The sequence below is a fragment of the Bombus affinis genome, chromosome 6, assembly GCF_024516045.1.
Source record: "Bombus affinis isolate iyBomAffi1 chromosome 6, iyBomAffi1.2, whole genome shotgun sequence".
Classification (NCBI taxonomy): domain Eukaryota; kingdom Metazoa; phylum Arthropoda; class Insecta; order Hymenoptera; family Apidae; genus Bombus; species Bombus affinis.
This window is the reverse complement of record NC_066349.1, coordinates 10,215,196-10,235,279: the sequence shown is the minus strand read 5'-3', so window position 1 is coordinate 10,235,279 and position 20,084 is coordinate 10,215,196. Positions and strand designations below refer to the sequence as shown.

General features: G+C 42.4%; 1 protein-coding gene and 1 pseudogene across 1 annotated transcript in view; one reads left to right on the top strand and one right to left on the bottom strand.

The window, feature by feature from the left end:
* The window catches only part of LOC126918046 (uncharacterized), a 254,831-nt pseudogene that overhangs the window by 7,959 nt on the left and 226,788 nt on the right, over positions 1-20,084 (bottom strand).
* The window catches only part of LOC126918052 (fringe glycosyltransferase), a 118,760-nt gene that overhangs the window by 37,008 nt on the left and 61,668 nt on the right, over positions 1-20,084 (top strand). The window contains exon 5 of the mRNA XM_050725639.1: positions 15,131-15,290. Coding sequence (XP_050581596.1) covers positions 15,131-15,290 — 160 coding nt within the window. The remainder of the gene's footprint in view (positions 1-15,130; positions 15,291-20,084) is intronic.

The following is a 20,084-nucleotide window of genomic DNA, read 5'->3' as shown; positions in this document are numbered from 1 at the left end:
CCGATTCCACGACCGAGAGGGGGATGAGAGGGACGATAAAAAGGGTACACGAGGGAGCAGAAGACTATATACGGTTCCTTTCGGACGAAAAGAAAGCAGAACGGTCCTATGGACGTCGTGGAACTTCTGGACATCCGATACACACAATAAGGCCAGACTTACGCAGCCACCGCAAGATTTTCTTTCTCCTCGACCTCGGCCATATTCTGTTACGCGGATACGATTGCTTCCCGATCGACGCGCGACTTTATTCCGTCGTTTTATTCCACCGAATGCCCTTCGAACGAATCGGCCACGCCTTTCATGCGACCACGTTAAACCTTTCGCTTTTCGCGTGGAAAAACTTTCATCGTTTTCACGTCACGCGTGATTTATCCTTTTTTTCATTCTCTTTACCGCTTTTCGGCTTGGTCTTCCTTTTTCCTATCGAGCTGTGCAGCTTGTGATCGACGGGAGAAAGCGGTTAGATTTGTTTTCTCTCGATTTAACGTTACACGTTGTCATATGGTTTCCTACACGACATGGTTTTCCTACGTTATAATTATTCATAACGATATCCGTTTAGAGGACGATAGTAGCGTCGATGTATCTTGCACTTGCCGTGGTTAAATTTCCTTCTTTGTTGGCTTCGTTTCTCGTTTGTATCGCTTGGTCGCTAGAAAGAAGCGTTTTATTACGAGATGGTCGAAGGAAGGAATTATTCGGTAGAAATTCGAGGATGCGAGGCTCAAATTGAGAGATGAAATGGAAAGATCGAACTAGAGTTGGCTGACGATATATTGAAATTGTTCTTCTATAAAAGACGATAAATGTAACTCGCCATAGTTTCCAGTCGCGATCTTCGCATTCGAGAAACGTTCGTCGAATTAGAACAGGAACTTTTCGAAAGACGCTAGAGGCAAAAAAAGAAACTTTGTTATTTCATAATTAACCCATAATTAACCCTGTAAAGGACTACTTCGATGGGTTGATTTTCTCTCAAAGTAGTAGTTGGAAAACCTTTTTCTCCTCCGTCTAAAAAAATTCCTCTGGCAAAAGTTTCACGATGACCTGAATTTACATCGTTTGAAAATGTCACGCGACTTTTTTAAATCTTTTAAAACGTTCTTTTACCTACCGAAAGACCCACGTTTACAGTTTGAGGCTACCGTAAAATCGCTCGCAGTCTAAGGGTTAAAATATTGAAATTAAAAATTATCCGAATATTATTTCTAAATCGTACGCATCGTGGGAAATTTTTCACGAAATTCACCCCCTTTTAACCATTCTACGAAAACTTCGTAACGTGACGTAAGACGTTCATCGACGATAATCGTGGCGGACAACGCGTTAACCAAGGTTTCCACCCCGTTCCTGGTCTTTCGTTCGAAGAACGCTGGTACGATCCTTGGAAATTTTTCTCCAGCGATCCGACAGGATTTAAATCGACCAATTCTCGACGAGCAACGAGTCTCGGTTATAACGTTTCAGGATAGTTGCCGCGCCGGGCCCCAGTTTAATAATCAATAATTTCCCCCGTGAGGCCCCGGGGCTGCACGTGTACGGACCGTGCCGCGATCGTGCCAGTAGAACGAGTTAATTTTGTCCATTGGTAACGTTCCGACTCGTTCGCACTTTGGACAATAGTTTGACCGACTGGCCAGAGTGACTCCCTTCGAAAACTTGGGCCGGTCTTTATCGTGCTCGTTTTATTTGACAAACAACGCCCGAGGTGTGCACACTTCCTCCCGAGAACAGTGGGCCGGCGGCTCGTGGGCCGATATTTCCAATTCTACGATAGTGTGCGTACCAACTTTTTTTCATATTAACCCTTTCACCGTGGATTAAAGCGATGGCGCGTTGCGATCTCACCGTGGCGCGGGATTAAAAAGATGAAAGACGCGGTCGGTTGGATTTTTGGATATGTTCGTTTACCTGTTGGTATTGGGTTTTAAAGCGGACGATAGGTGCGTCGTTTGTTTCGGATGTGGCGTAAGTCCGCTTTCCATTGTTTTCAAATAGCGCGAAGCATTTGTATCGATTGAGAAATCCCGATGAGTTGTGCCTGGTCTGCTCGCGTCTCTGTACGTTTAAGTAAATGTACTTAAGTAAATGTAAACACAGTAGGCAAGGTGTGATAAAGTTAAGGCTAACCTTATCGGACTAGGTGAAACTGTCAAAATTTCATAGAAATCGTACGTTCGTTATTTCTTTTGCTCGTCTAACTTTATGTAAACTCCCCTATTCTCAATTTCCGTTAATAGATAAGAATAATTACGTGACTAGCAACGAATTGGGCTAATTCTTACGCGTGGTAAAAGTAAATGGTAAAAATAATAAATAAACATAATCGACCAAATAGATCGACCCTACGATGGATAGAAAGTATTTGATATTTCACAATCACGTGGATTTAAAGAAAAATTCCAGATAAAATCTAAGAAATCTAAGAAAACATCTAAGAGCAGGAAACGTGCTTTCGGAGCTACACGACCAAACGTATCTCATGCAGTGCATCAAACTCCGCGTATGGTAGTTTTCTCGCCCAAACGAGGAAAAGACATTGAGTAGGATGCGACGATTGACCGAAAGTTTAAAGATGATCGAGACAATACAGAAAGGGGGTAGGAAGTTGCGACCGACTTGGTGAGAGGAAATCGACGACGAGCGAGGTCTTGTTCGTTACAATTCGGTCGATAAAGCGATGTTTCCGGTCTCGACCGGCCTCACCTGTATCGGGTGACTAATCGACCGCCGTCTGCAAGATGTTACCCGCCTTCGGCGTCTCTCTTTCCCTTCTTCTTTCCTTCCTCTTCGATGATACTAATTGTCCTCGAGAATTCCTCCCAGTTCCATCCAGTTTCTCCACATCTCGAAAGCCGATCTTCAGAATAATCTACCTAACTTCGTACAACATTATCCTGGTTCAGCGTAATTATTATGGAACATCGTCTGGAGAATTATAGCTGCTCGATGAACGAAACTTCGATACGAGTATTCTAATTCAAGTTTATCGCTGCCATTCGGAATTTTATTTACCGTAGAAACTGTCGTACGTTTAACCAAAGTAGGTAACGTCGATATATTCAGCGAGTCTCGCTGCTTCTTATTCCGGTTGCTTATTTGCCAGCTCAGTTAATAGAACAGTCGATAAAGATAACGAAAATCGATGAAAGCAATGTCGATCGAGTGCTATGGCACTGAGGTTCGACCAGTTAGCGAACACTTTGAAAAGCGTGTACGTAAAAGGTGCGAGGAAGAGTAAGCGACGACGAGTATACTCGTCGAGCAAGAAGTATGTCTGGTTGTTATAACACGGAGTTAAGTTGCAACGAAATGGTTTATTTTTGAATTTTATTACTTACGGGGCTCGTCCGAACGCAAAATATCGTCGTTCCTTCGCGACGATTATACTCGTCAAAAACAGCTAACTGGTTGAGCAATGTGAAAACGTCCATTTAACCAGTTTCGTCCGTTTATCGAAAGCGTCGCTATAGAATTAGAAAAATTCTTCCCACGTTCGCATATTTTCTTCCTTTCCATTATATTCGATGATTCGCGACACTCGACGATAGAACAACGTCTACCATCTGCCTATTTTACTTAAAATCCTACAAACAAAAAAAAAAAAAAAAAAAAAAGAAAAAACTCCTGCCATTCGATCGATTTTAATGGAGAATTCCAAGTTTCGAGTCGCATTGTGAAATACCAAGGTTTTTGAAGTAGCGAGAGGTATTGGAAGAGGGATCACAGAGCAGCATACATAGTTGGAATTCGCAACGGGGTCGAATCGAGTGTCCAATCGGTAGCCGGCGATAATGGAGCGAGATTATTCGAGACGGCTCGTTACCTTTACAAATCGAGCCGAGCGATCGGATTCGCGCCGGATGCTCGCAACAGGTGAAATTACACGTAGAGAAAATTGCCCGTCTCTCCTCTCTTCGTCTTCGTTTCGACGTTGCCTCTTCCTTCTCTCGTATTTCTTTTACCCCTTTTCGTCTGTTTGCTTTCGTGTTGCCGAGGGTCGGCCAGAAAGCGCAACATCGACGATGCAATCGCGGTTGCAATTTTCGGTCGTTCACGACTGGCGTGAGCGATTTTTGATTCGTTCGATAGGTTGCTCGGGGTAATGAGATTTTTGACAGTTTCGTGGCTCTGCCGGAGATTCGCGAGGGTGCGGCTTGCCCTCTCTTCTCGACCTCTTCCCTTTCGCAATTTAGATAATATCGTAATTGTGGTGGGTGAAATACTGGCGCGATTACTCGCACGATTTATTTCCAGTATCGTGCAAAGGCCATAAAGCACGCGCGACATCGTCGCAACGATAGTTGCACGCATTTTAAAGAAACCTGGCTATCCGAAGTGCGCATAGAGAACACGAGAGGTTTGCTTGATTTTTCTTATTTTGATATAGCGTGGCGCGTATAATTGGACAGTTTGATATACAATGAATCGATAAATTGTACAAAACTATTTAACAGGCGATCGCTTTTGAAATGTTTCCAAAATACATGTTAATACTGCGAACATATAGAGGAACGTTTTTAACAGCAGAATCGATTAACGTAGAAGCGACTGTATAATTTCAAAATTGTGTGTTTAATTTAAAAAACGTGGTCTGTCGCCGTATTGTTCCTCTTCGTGTTCTATTACGTATTCCTGATATTTAAGTATTTTTCTGACGATCACGATCGCTTGCAACCGTTGTTAAAAATTTTGTCAGATACGAAGAAGCCGTTACCGAGATATTGAGATATTTTCCTTCAGAATTTTGTACGAAAATTTCTTTGCAAACGTGAGGAGCGTTTCTACTCGTCGAGAGTAGCGAGGAGCGAGATAGAAAATAAGCAAATAACGGAATAATATAAAACCATGGAAAATATGTTTTTACGTCTGAAAAGCCAAGAGAATCCGTTAACAGAAGCAGTCGATAAATTCGCCTCTATCGCCGTAGCAACGGTACACCGATCGTTTCTGCTAAAAATCAGTCACGAAACGAGGTCTACTTGCTCAATAGAGAAACCATCGAACAATTGCTTTCGAGAAATTATAGATGGCCGAGGGAGATAGCTGGCTCGTCCGTGGCATGTCCGCGCCGCTTTAATTTCCTTCTTCGCGACTATCCATTTATAATGCCGGACCGATGGACGCACGAAGGCGATTGCTTTTACACGAACGGGTCGTGGCCCCGGCACGGATCACGATTTAATCCGCCAGTCGTGAGCGCCACGCCCGTTCCGAGCGCGCGGCACACGTCAGCCCTGACCTTTTCGATAGCCGCCACGAGATCCATCGATAACCGATCAATCGCGAATAAACCTGACACAGACGCGCGTGCAGTAGTTTAGCCAAGTAGCGTGCGAAGCCGAATTTACACCGTTTCGCTTTCGATGATTCATCGGAATACGTCGTTCTGGTCCTCGTTTCATCGGCGGTGATCCTGCGAAGCGAACGCAGCGCAAATTCGGCTCCGCTTGCCTATTTGACTAAACCGCTGGCCATGTTTGAACACCAAACTCTGAATCTACGTTTAAGATGCGTTTCGATCAAACGAGCGAACGTTTTAGTCAAATTTAGTAAAATAGAAAGCAGCGAAGCGTCCCTTTACTTTAGAGGCAGACGCGTCCACGTTAACAGTACGCTCGCATGCAGCGATCATCGCGAAGTAATAGGCAGCTGTCCACGAAATTACAGCGAAACGTTTTCGTCGCTACGCCTTTTCCTCGCGTTCGCTGACGTTAACATCGTCGGTAGCGTGGTGCACGTTGCAGCTATGAGCGAACGTGACGATGAAAGCGTGTTGCTCGTCGTTCGAATACTATTTTAATAGCGAGACAAAACGTACGTCATTACGCGCTTCGTAGACTCCACGTAGACGTATCGTCGCGTTTAACAGACTACGCTTACGCTTGTACGAGGAGACGCTTCGTGGATGGTCGATCTAAACGAGCATCGTCGTTCGGCGATTGCTCGCCGAATCGGAAATCGAACGCTACGTGTGAAAAATGTTGCACAGTGCAAACGGTATTCGAGATTATACGAAATATCCAAAATATTGTCCCAAAAGTTTCTCTCGTTTTATAGAGAAATAATGATAATCATAATAGAATTGTAGTAATAGAACAGAATGGATCGTGCGTAATTTAATAAAATAAAATAAAACGAAAGGAGCTTCTGGGACAACGTAATATCATAACCAGACTGTGAATATCCATGTGAATTCATATTTTTGCGAATGTAGTTTCACACTTTGACTGCCACGTTGGTTATACGGTTTCTCCTGTGGTCATTGGTGACCGGAGCGCTTCAACTTCTTACAATCGTAAAAATTGAACGAAAATTGACAGGGTATTTTGAATATAACCGACAAAGAGAAGATACTTTGAAATAAAAAGCGCCCCATTGAACAATTAAATATTTTTATTAGAACATTATTTTTCTATTTGGAAGTAGTTTACAATCAATTCTCATTGAGAATTATAAGTAAATTATTCTGGCGTGGTACTATAACGTGAATAATAAATGATCATCGTATGTTTGGTTCTAGCTGAATCTAATGTTTAAATCTAGAGGGTAATGTCTTTTTAGTAATTGAGTAATCAAGTAATTGAGTAACTAGTGGGTTTTGGTGGTTGTTAATTCTCATGTTACATCTATTACTGAATTTGCATATTTTTATTAGAACATCGATAAAAAGAAATGAGAATAAATCTTGCATCTAACGGTGCACTGTGTTAAAACACTGGACGTTCCGAGCGAAACGTGTGATCTCGGCGTGGCAATCAAAGTGTTAAGAAATGGAACATAGATAGATAATCGTTTTATTTACTAAATATCGTAAGCAGCAGAATATTTTCGACATGTATTACGATTTTAATAAATGCGTAAAATAAAAATTCCAAAAGATGAAGCATCGGAAGAACGATGCGACTTTCCACGTCGATTCATCTCCCTCGTCGACTTCGTTTCATGGTCACAGTCCAGAAAAGTCGACGGTGACAGTGTCGATGGGAATCCGGCGCCGAACAATTCCCACAAAAGTAGTCCGGGCGCAGTCACCACCCCGTTTACTCTTTTCCATCCCTGTTTGCACGCGGACATTAGGCACGCGGCGTTGAAAACGGGGGCAAGCACGTGTCGGTGCACGCGTGGCCGAGCGTTTCGGCCTTTCAGAGGGCCATTGACACGCGTACTTAACGGCAGGTTTCCCACGATTCTGGATCCTCCTTCTGGACACTATCCAGGGGAGCGTTATCGCGAAACAACGCACACACGCACAGGGGGAGGTTGTTCGCTCACCGAAACGTTCTTCACGCACCGTGATCGCGACTTCGATTTCCTTCGGCCAGGTGTGCTCTGCTCGGTGAATGGAGCTCTCGGTCGAAGAAGGTTGCAGCTAATTCAGAGAAACGTGTTTGGAAATTGGCGTAGAAAATTCGATACGCGGCGCTCGAGATCTTGTTCGTCGGAATACGCGGCATTCGAAGCGAAACTGCAGCGATGGACGGAAGAGGAAAGTTTGAAATTCATTTCATTTGTTCGAAGCATCGGTAAGTCAGTCTTTTATACTAGCGTTCTACGCGCAGAATGATGTTGAGTCGTGCGTTTTTTGCTCGAAGTATATTCGTCTCGTCGCTCGCTTTCCTGCGAGAACGAAAGCGGAATAACACGAGCGTCTGTACGGGCGATCCAGCGCAAGAGCGCAGAAAGTCGTAAAAACTTCTGCATCCGGTTCTAATTGCAACGAATTTACAGGTAGAGTCGCGAAACGTGTTCTCACGGCGAATAAACACGGATTTCTTGTCACCGTTCGAAATCAGCCTTGGATAAATTGTCAGAAATCAAACGGCGACTGGCGCAGGTGTTTGCTCCGCTTCTTTTCGCACCTCGACAGGCTCGAGCTGTTGAGGCGGTGTCATTAAGGCGGCGAAAAAGTCAGCGTCGCGTCAGTTGTCGATTCCCTGTCGTGACTTTCGAATGCACGAGTATCAACCGGCTAATTGCGATCGTAAATGTCGTGAAAGTCGGCGCCGATTTGCTCCCGCGACAAAAAGTCGGTCTCCGCGCTCAGCGCCTAACCGATTGATTACCGTGAAACTCGTACTCGCTTTCTTTCGAAATCACCGAATGTCACGAGGTAAAGGCGCGAGAGATGCCAAAACGCAAAATACGAGGGTCCGATGTATGCAAAAATGCGAAAATCCAAGGATGCGAAATACGATAAGAAGTATATATATAATATAATGTATATAGTAGGTTATAACGTTTCTTTCGTTTTATAAGGAAATAATAGACGCACAATGTTTTTTTGAATTTATTTTTTTATTGAATTATGTACGAACGTAATAATAGAAATAGAACGAAATGGATCGTACCTAATTCAATAAAATAATATAAAATTATTATTCATCTATAATCACCTTATGAAACGAAAGAAACTTTAAACGAAATAAATAAATAAATATATATATTGTTAATATATATATAATATAATATAATATATATACAAATAATGTTTTTGTTTTATATTGGTTTATTGAATTATGCACGTAGTATCTTTGTACTACAATTAGTTTATTTACAATGAATGGATTACACAGATGTTGATTAAAGAAGAAACGATGGTTATTTAACATGAACTAATCACAATAACGTATTATAATTAAGACAACTATTAGGATGCAATTCGCACTCTCTGATTTCTCAACTCATACAACTCATACAGACATATCAACTCAGCAACCGCTTGTTTATAATTCGCACGACACCCCCGAGGCCCCTCGTCCACGATACTATATATACATGTAAAGATGCAAAATATATGCAAAGTGCAAAAGTGCAAAATATTCAATGTGCAAGGCCGCAAAGATCGTAAGAAGCAAAGATGAAGAATATACATCGATTCAAAGATTCAAAGTGTCTTGAAGTTGAATTAATTTCGAATAAAAGGATAAACTGAAAAGATTGGATCCATTTATACACACTTTACTGTGTGACACTTTCGAACGCTTCTCGGTCAGGTAATTTTAATTAGATCGAAAGATCGTAATCGCTGCAAATTGATATATAATACGATACAATGTACGTAAAATGGAGTCTGTGAACGAGTAAACGATCAGATATCAGATAACGAGTTTAAAGTTAATAAAAGCAGTGCCGTAATTCCGTAGTAAATACGGCAAATTAGTAGAAATCAAAAGCACTGCACGACCTCGACCATTAAACATACATAATACTTACGTGGTCGATCCAGTTGCTTCAACCTGCTCCACGATCCAATCTTCTCGATACCACACGCCTTTTCCAGATACAACTTCCACTTCAGCTACTCACGCGTATACGCATCAAATTTATTCTTGAATCCACTAGGCTTCAACTGCAACCAATTTTCCTCCAGGATCATTCAGAACTGCGATGCATAGAAGTACGATTTAACTTAAACCGTACGTATGTATACAGAGAGCAATTTGAACGCGTTTGGTCTGTGGACGTAGAAATCCGCGCGGTATCAATGCGTGTTTCCAGCTAAATTGTCCATTAATTTCCCATTGACTTTATCGGCTGAAGGTTTTATTTACTCTAGTCCTTAATAATCGTAGACAATTTTATCCAATGGGAAATTGAAAATGCTGAAAAATCTCTGACTCCCATCATTTCACCTTGCTTCTTCTCAGAAACTTTTCTTTTTTTCTTTTTTTCAATCTATACTTCTATTTCTGCTCTCCAGATGTACAAATCTATATCGCACAGTTATTCTTAACCAGTTAGCTGTTATGGCCTCTTTGAGAAGTATATAAATACCTATCATGTTCTGCAAAATGTAAGCGACGACGAGTATACTCGTCAAGCGCAGAGTATGCGTGGCTGTTACAACGTAGAATTAAGTTCTAACGAAATGACCATTTTATTTTTGAATTTTATTATTGACAAGGCTCGTCGTAAAACAGACTGTTGTTATTTCTTCGTGACGAGTATACTCGTCGGTATACTAGCCGACTGGTTAATATTTCTATTGAGATATGTATAATTTTATGTGTTAGACTAGATTGACCACGTAGCAGTGATGCGTGTATGTGAATATGAGTGTGTGGAAGTATGTGTGTGTGCGGTGCCTTGAAAACAAAGGAATGTAAACTGTTCGGTTAACAGTGTGATATGGAAGAAGCTGAGACGCGTGCAGGTATCGATGAATATCTTTGAAATCGTTTATCAAATAAATATATAACTATTCTGATATAAATTCTAAATATAAATTTAGTGTTTCTATGCCATTATTTCGGCAATTAAGATTCAAAATTCTCAACAATTTGCCAACTACAAGGGTCGATATACATTTACAATAAAATATCCCCAAACTCGTTAATAAGCTACATTTTTATTGAGAACCTCGAAACGTTGACAGTATATTACTAATAGTCTGAGCGTACTTCAACAATAAATAACGTGTATCAGCCATAAAAGATGGAAACTATATCTTTCCTGCGTTTGATGCCAGAAAAGCAAGGAATTTGGCTGACAAACACCGGTACAGAAATAATTATTCTGTAGATCCATTTCCATCGTTTTATTATACTGTTTGTCGAAGGATCAAAAGAGACGAGAAACTCAGGGAAGAAACTCGTTGCTTAAAAGAAAAGCAAGCGATTCTTACATTCTTAGCGAAGCACTCTGAAAACCCGCAACCGCAGCAAACGCACCTGCTCGAAGAAGAGTTGTACGGCTGCCCGCAATGATTTTTGCCGTCGACCGTCATTTATTCACGCACGATCGGATCTCGTGGTTCGATAGAGAAACGCGAAACCATGGACGTCGAGAAGCTCGCTAGGCCGCGTCAGCTCGCCACGAAAGCGTAATTCGGTCAAGTTTGCGCGGCTGTTCTACGCGGCAATTAACGAGACTGCCACACCCACGACTCATTAAGCTTCCGGCCGTGTCTCGATGGCAATTTGCCGGCTCGTTGCTCGCGCACGTGTGATACACGCGATAAACCGGACAATTGCAATACCTAGAAACCACTGTACGAATGATCGTACGCACAAAGTTATTCGAGTTTTCCAATTCGCGTCGTTCTACGATCTTCCGCGAAACCTTCGAAATTCCATGGAATTCGCGACGCTCTAACGTCGTTCTCAACTATCCTCACGCCGACTTTTCTATTCTCATCGGAATATCTCCACGGTGTGCGAAAATAAGTAGGAAAAAAGCAAACGTTGCTGGTGTATTTGTCGAATAAAATTTGTTACGAATGCGCGGCTGGTGGGAAAAGCGGTGCCGCCGCGTGCAAACTTCGCGCGCACCTTGTACCTGCAATCTGCATATATATTAGACCGCGGTTCGGGAGGTGGGGCGAAGAAAATAAAGGTGCGAAGCCTCGTTCGTTTTTATCCGGGCCAAGATCGAATCGCCGCGGCTCGTTCGTGGCTTTAACAGCCGAATTAATGGGTCGTCGATTCCTCGAGCAAGTCGTATTAAAGCTAGCGCCCCTGCTCGTCTTTCCGTTTTCGAATTGGAATAGTTTTATTTCGACTTTTTCTGCCGTCCCACGATTCGTTCTCGGGATTAATTACTTTCATAGCGGAGCCTCGATAACGCGACAACCGTCGCGTCGAGGAAAAAGTCGAATAAATATTTCTATAAATTTCTATAAATACAAAATAAAATATTCGATGTACGTAAGTAAAAGATTTCTCTACTAAGTGGAAGCAACAGGTACAGTGGTTAGAAAAAGTATTCGTACAGCATTGTACTTATTGTACCATTTATGCGTCAATTAACTGGTTCGAAGTGTATCTTTCGTGTAATTTGGTGTAGTAGATATTACGAAAACGTGAAGCAGTTGCTACAAGAAACGCTTCATCGAAAAATCCAGATACGTACAGATACTCTTTTTTGTACACATCGTGTACTTCGTTGAATATGCATATCCACATCCTGCATCGAAGTATTGGCTCGCATCCAACTATTCCACAAATTCGTTTACCGTCGCGAATAAATAATTCAGCTGCAAAAATTCAATTTGTCTTTCTTCGCGTTTCTACGATTCTACGAAAATATCGATTCTTGTACGAAGCTTCTCTCAGTACTTCCGGTTTGTCGCGCCTCTCCTACTCGAAAAACCCGATAAGGCGAAAGCTCGGTAACTCGGAGACTTTGGCTCTTCCCTTGAGATTCGAGTTACCGAGGCTCGACTGTGCGATAGGCAGCGGCCGATCGCGACAGAGCGACGTGAACGAACGCGAAAGGGTAGAAGATCGACGGCAACAGCGATTCTAGTTTTGTTTTCTAGGAAAACGAGAAAATAGTGGACGCTCGCGCGATACAAGACCGTCGAAGATACAGTTGAACTTGTAATTAAAGCTCGTTGGAGAAACGTAAACCGGCTGGCTCGGGATCGTGCTGCGAGTTTCCACACTTCGGGCTCTTTGATCCGCGCTCGGGATAATTCGTAAAAATCTTAAACGCCACATTTAATTAAATACCGCGTGCCGAGCGGAACGAGCCACCCTCTGCGCGAGGCAGCTGGCGAACAGAAACTATTAAGCGACTTTCTCCGCCGATCGGAAATCATTAGACCAACGGCAATTTAGCGATACGTCGACGTTCGATGATGAATCGATGTTCAGACGCTGATCTATACCGCCAGCCGCGAGCTTTCCGTCACGACTCGCGGTCCATTAATATCCGTACGAAATCGCTCGATGGATACTAATGACCGATCCTACCGAATTCGATCGGTCGAGTCATGTGTCTGCCTTTGTTTCATCTGCTGGTTGTTGATGTTTTGTTTTGCTTTGTTTGGATAAAAGCATTGTGCGGTCGATTCGATGCGAAGGAAAGACGCGGCGCGGTGGGGATTTCGCTTGTAGGAAATTCGAGTAATTTGAGCAATTTGGGGAATTTGTAAAGTGAGGGATCTCGTTATTTATTCGTTTGTTTATTTATTTATTTGTCTATTATAAATCCTGTGTTGCGATTTACGATGGCTTCTGATTTACATTCTACTTGTTTACAGTATGTATTTTTTGGTTGCAATTAATAAGCTTATTTATCATTGCTCTTATTGGATTATTTTAACCTATTGTTAAATTATTGTTCCTAACTCTGTTACATACTGCTCCGCTGGGACTTAGTACATCATGTGCACGTCATTGCACTTTTACTTTGGTATTTAGAAAGAAACTTTTCCGTTGACCTAATACACGTTTGTCGCGGAACACGGTTCCGAATCAAAGTTTTTCAATTTTCTCACTTATGGGACGCGCTTGTACGAGCGCGCTCTTCGATTATTCCGCGTGCAACCGCAGTCGCATTGTCACAGCGAAAGAGTATCGTTCCGGTTCGCGCGGTAGATACGATCGTGTCGGCGTATACGAACCGAGTCGCCTCGATCGTTTCTGTCGTTGGTACAGCGGAGGTACGCCATTAAGCTGGAATTCAGGTGTATTAACGATGCCGGTTACTCGCGACAGGTACGTATCGAACGACCGTGGCCACCCGGTAGCGCTAATGGCGCCTCGGAGAGAACCGTTCGTTAGAGGCATTTTATTTTGCCTATCGTACGCTTTGTACGACCGTTTATGCTCCCTGTCACCGTCTCTGCCCTCCTTCCGCGGCTCTGCCTTCTGGGAAATCCCTGTTCGCGATTGCGTTTCGATGTCAGCCACTTTGCAAGCGATAAGATGCGTCCCGATTTTTCTATCGTTCGTCGTTCCTTCGTCTTCCCTTTCTCCCTTCTTCTTCTTCCTTTACGCTCGATGAAATTGTTGCGTAAAATAAAAAAAAAAAAAAAAACGAAATCAAAGATGAAAATACAAAAAGAGGGAATTTATTTGCTAACACCTCGTTTACACTAATGACAGTTTACTTCAGCCGTGACTTTCCAAGACTGAAGCTCTCACAACTCGACTTTCCATCGAATCCGATTCTTTTTCCTTCGTCACCCCACAATGTCCACGACTATCCACGCGTTTGTTAGTTGCCACGCACGCCTTCTTCTCCAACATTCGGCGGAAGGATAGTTGGGACATCGATGGCTCATCAGGCACTTCGTCATCAGCCCATCGGTTTTGAAGTGCTCCGGTCGTCACAAAATCATCCCCTTATCTGGTCCTGGTCTAGACAACGACGCAATAAGGGCGGGCAATCAGCGAATTGTAGCGGCATATGCGTCTTAGGACGTCGCGATACGTAGATGCCTCACGTAGTTGTTTTGCCACAGGAACGTAGTGAATTATGTAGACAGTACCGGAGATATCCGCAACTAATTGCAGTCAATTTCATCTTCCGATAAAAAGCGAAACGAACTTTCTACTCGACCCGGTATGATGAAAATTCCATTTGGAAAGCGACAAATATTCGGTTCTTCCAAGTCCTAAGTCCGTACATTAACGACAAACATTAAACTTGCAATAACATCGATAGTAATACGAAACTTCGTAAACTTCAAAGTCAGCCTTCGCAGTTACGAACTAGCGTAGATAGAAAAGTTAAAAACTAGAGCGACCATACGATCACGCGATTTTTAAATACCTACGCTGTCGCTCGTAAGTATCTATGATCACTTTGCACGATTTTCATTGCCACCTACGAGTATTAGGACACCTATATACTCGTTACGATTATCGGGAAACTCTAACAAATTTTATCTTCTTTGATATTTTACATGGTAAGGTACATGTGACACGAACGAACTAATCGATTTGTAATAAACTGATGGAAAAGAAGCAGGCGCAGTCGTCGAAGCGCTCGGTTTAAATTAACATGGCAAAGTGCAACTAGCAAACTCTACTTTATGTACGGTATGAAGTATGCTTCACGTTACAGAGTACATGTTATAACGTGAATTAAATGTCACACGTATGCGATGAAATAATTAAAAGGAACGAGAGGAATGGAAAGCTTTTAATTCGTCTACGACGAATAGATGGATCTCGTAAACGCGTCCTTTTAAAAATTCTCCTCCGCTATACATCTACGATCCTTTTCAAGGAAAAACTGATCGATAATAAAGTGCCATTAAAAGCTTAATTTTATTAGCATCTCCCTGTACGAATAATCGAACCCGTCTGAGAAACTGGATACGTTTCTATCGACGCGAAAGGATGAACGAATCAGGGACATTAAATCGAGCGATACCCTGACTCTGTTTCAGGTGGTTCTGCCACTTCGACGACGATAATTACGTGAACGTGCCACGCCTGCTGAAGCTTCTGGATAACTACAATCCACGGGAGGATTGGTACCTGGGAAGGCCCTCGATACCCGCACCCTTGGAGATCATCAGACAGGGCCCGGAACCTTCCAAGCGGCCGGTGAGTTTTTAAATTCGTCGAACAGAGATGTAGCGAGCGAGTGAGAGAAAGAGAAAGACTTCTAAATGAAACCAGTTTTCCCCTCGTGGCGTCTCGTTTTTGCGATTTCCAGAAAGACAGGGTGGGCCATCATTAACGATCGAGTACCGTCGCGTCATCGTTGGTACGCGAACAACGATTTCTGTTACCGTTCGAACCGGGCCAACCCACTTTTAACCGATGGAAATCGGCCTTCAAGCGGCTGCGATCGATCAGCGACTGTCTCGCGGATTAATCGGCCGGTTTCTTGCGGCGTACACGGTTTTCTCGCAAAACGGAAGTCGCAGGTGTTACTTGGAAGCTTGGCCGTTGGCTACGATGTACAAACGAACCGAACGAGTTCTTGTCGATCCTTTTTGCCGCAGTGTTGCTCCGTAACCGTGGAATTTCTTCCATTTTCGTCGTGACAGTAAGTCACGGTCTCCGAGGGATCAGCTCCATCCGGCTTGGGTGACGGTCAATGGAGACGGTAATGAGCAGCGTTTCGTTTTTTATCGGCGGTCGTAAGCTAGAGGCGTGAAAGTCGCTTTTTCGTACGTCGCGGGAGGTCTCTAGGACGAGCAGGATGCTGTGCAAGGCCGAGCGAAATACGAGGACGCGAGGGGAAAGTGGAGAAAAGTTGGAGCGGAAGATTGACGCGATGCCAAGCAAATATCGGGAATTGGCGGATAAAGAATTTAACGCGCGGAGAAATTTAAACGTCGTAAAGTCGGTGGAAATTGCGGTGAAAAATGTTCGACGTGTATGGAAATTGGGGAGTAAAAGGTTTGGCGCGAGCAACGATAAGAGAAGTGGAAAAATTACGGTGAAAAATATTTTACGCGCAGGCCAATTATTGGGGGAAAAATACGTCAGCCGGCGCGAGATTCTGTTGAGCGTTTTCTTGCTCGGACGCGGAAGGAAGCGAATTACGACCACTATCCTCCGGTCTTATCGAATTTATGCATCTGGGAGAAAGCAGCCGCTGCCTGTATCCGTATTTTCCAGTTTGCCAGCTTAAACCGAATCCACGGTTGTTGGCTCGCCTCGGGGGGTGAGTTTGACGAAGGAGGGAAGCGTCAGCCGGTGACCATTTTTCCCTTTTTCCATACTTATTCCGCCCTTTGTATACGTTTTCCATTTGGGAATTAGTTCGTCGAGCAAACTGTTCAAATTTCTTTTCATGAAAAACTTTCTTTAACAACACGCTTATGCGTGCGGTATCCTCGATTAAACCGATCAAAATTATCGTACAAAATTCTTTCACTATTTTCTTCTTTTTTTCGTTTCAACAATTTTTCACGCGTCTCGATTCCTCTTGTTCGAGTCACGTAATACAGAATTCTTTTTATTTCTCTTCTTGTCCATTACAATAATTTTTTGCACATTTCCAATAGGCCTCGTCGTTCGAGTCACGTAATACAGAGATCTTTTTATTTCTTTTCTCGTCTGTTTCAATAATTTTTCATAGATTTCGAGTCTACTCGTTCGAATCAACCAATTCAGAATTCTTTACTATTTCTTCCTTTTCTGTTTTTCGAGCAATTTTCGTATATTTTGAGATTCTATCGATTCGAGTCAGCCACGACACGTTATGTGTATTACGTTGCAAAATGATTTTACGTTGCAAGTAGCTTTTTACCGGTGGATCTCGTCGTGCCTAACCGTGAAATCGCAATTTTCTTCGCGAGAATCTTCCCGTATCAAGAAGTAGTCAATTTTCCGGGTTTTTGACACGGCTCTCTTTTACCTTTTCTCTTTCTCGTTCGGAGCAATTGCTCGAAAAGTTTCAAACGATGCGACAGTGAGTCGCTCGCGACTGTTCTTCAACTTTGAGCTCCCGCTGCGCGAACCACCTGCATTGTGTACGAATTCGTTTAGCAGTTTCTTTTTCACTGATACCGAGACTGTAATTATTTTCCAAAGCCACAGTGTTGTTTTCTGATTTAAAACATCGCGATTAAATACCCTCTGAGTATCACGTATATTCTGTTATACAGAGTTTCGTGGGAGTATCTCGAAAGAGAAACAAGAAACTTTTCAGCTTTTAGATACACGAAATATTCTTTATTCAGAGATAATCTTTCCGAACATCAAAGAAAATTTCCTATTATCGAACACACGAAATATTCTCCATACGAAGAAAATCTGTTTGAATATGGGAGAAAATTTTCCGTCGCAAAGTAAGCGAAATATCCTCCATTCAAAGAGGATTTTTCCGAACATCAAAGAAAATTTCCTATTATCGAACACACGAAATATTCTCCATACGAAGAAAATCTGTTTGAATATGGGAGAAAATTTTCCGTCGAAAGTAAGCGAAATATCCTCCATTCGAAGAGGATTTTTCCGAACATCAAAGAAAATTTCCTATTATCGAACACACGAAATATTCTCCATTCGAAGGAAATCTGTTTGAATATGGGAGAAAATTTTCCGTCGAAAGTAAGCGAAATATCCTCCATTCGAAGAGGATTTTTCCGAACATCAAAGAAAATTTCCTATTATCGAACACACGAAATATTCTCCATTCGAAGGAAATCTGTTCGAATATGGGAGAAAATTTTCCGTCGCAAAGTAAGCGAAATATCCTCCGTTCGAACAGAATTTTTCCGAACATTGAAGAAAATTTCCTACCATTGAACAAACGAAATATTGGAAATTTGTTTGAACATGGGAGAAAATTTTCCGCCGTGAAATAAACGAGATATCCTCCATTCGAAGTGGATTTTTCCCAACATTAAAGAAAATTTCCTACCACTGAATAAACGAAATATTCTTGATGCGAAGGAAATCCATTTGAACATCAAAGAACATTTTCCATCGTAAAGTAAACGAAATATTCTCCATTCGAAGAGGACTTTTTCGAACATGAAAGAAAATTTCGTGCCATTGAACAAACGAAATATTCTTCGTTCGAAGGAAATCTGTTTGAATATGAAAGAAAATGGCACGCTGCCAAATACGTAAGATATTCTTCGTCCGAAGGTAAGCTTTTTGGACAGCAAAGAGCATTTCCTGCCACGTCGAATACTCGAAATATCTTCGATTCGACGAAAACTCTTTCGAATACCAAGGAAAATTTCCTCCCATCAACCACACGAAACAACAACAATCCGATGGAAATCTTGATCTGAAAAGTTCTAGCCACGAAACACGCTAAACGCTGTGGATTCTCGATGCGATCGAGAGAGCACGTCTCGAGTATCACGCGTCTCGAGTGGCTTGACGCTTAACTCCGAGGCACAAAGTTCTCGGCATCGCGATCAAAAATCGATAAAAGGCCTGTCTTACCAGCGGACTCACGAGATACAAGATGCGATTTGGATTCCGCGAGATATGATCGGCGGAGGTCCCGGCAGCAGACAGGTAAAACGGGGCCCGTGATCTTATCCGACGACAGTGTCATGCTATAAGCCCATTAATCCTTTTTCCCTTGCCGAAAAAAAGAAACGAGCAGCGAGGAGGAAGCGGAGGAGTGAGAGATCGAGGAGCAGGGGTTGAGAAATAAAAGGATCAACGTTGTCAGACGTTGCGGTGGCCCATCGACGGGGCTGCGTCCTGGAAAAAACTCCTCTCCTACATTTATCATCCGCTTAGACAAATTAATAACGGCTTTGATTCGTCTGTCGCTGCCACGACGAGTCTCCGGGACGTCGCTTGTCTTCCGTGACGACCGAAGAAGGAGGAAATCGTTTGTAAGGAACAGGAAAGCGAGGCTTTCTCTTCGAATCTCGAGATGCTTGATATTTTACATGGATAGAGCCAGTTTCGTTCGATGTAACTAGTTTTTTTTGTAGTTCTCTGCTTTCCGTTCCACTCCTACACGAATGCAAGTTCCTTCCTGGACATTCGGTAGAAGAAAAAAAAATGAAAGGAAAGGAGAAAATAATTGAGACGATGTATGGAAGAAAAGAAAATCTTCTTCATGGACGTTAATCCTTTCTGCAATTTTAATTCCATTCGATACGACTTTGATTTAGAACCATGCTTGAAACAACATACAGCAATGACGAGCATATTATCGCTGTTCCATGCTTCCTGGAAAAATCGCTGTTGCTTCAACGTGCACCAAATGTTCCTATATATCGCTGTTGGAAATGTTTTGCAGCAACAAGAGGCGATGAGAAGCGAAAGAATAGTTTCATAACAACCCTTACGTTTTACCATAATTATCAATTGGTTGCATAAACTTGGAATTTTTCGTTCAAAATAGAGTGAAACCGGAAACGATACATTTCTGCCGTGGTAGTCAAAGAAACAGAACCTAAACAGAGATTCCTGTAGCCTCGTAAATCCTTGTATCTTTACGCTTTCCACGACTACATAAATCATGTCTATAATCTATTTATTAAGTTGTCCGAAAAGTGTCTTTCTTTTACAGACACGTCTTTTACAACAACGCATTTTTATACAAACATGAAACCTAATCTATCAAACGTTGTGATCTTTATCTTGATAGAGCAGAATAGATCATACGTAAATAAAATAATATAAAATAATATGAAACGAAAAATATTATGCATCCATTATTTCCTTATCAAACGAAAGAAACTTTTCGGACGACCTAATACTTATGTTCGATAATCTAACGTTTCGAAAGGGTCAGACCGAATCGCAGACGAATCTGCCTCCGAGAGCGAATATTTGGCGGTAGTTGGCAAAACGGAAACAAAATCGAAACCGGTAGTCTTCGGACGAAACGATAAATCTTACGAGAGTCGGAGGACTAGTTTCTACCTCCGCAGTAGAGGAGATTAAACGTTTCTTATAAGG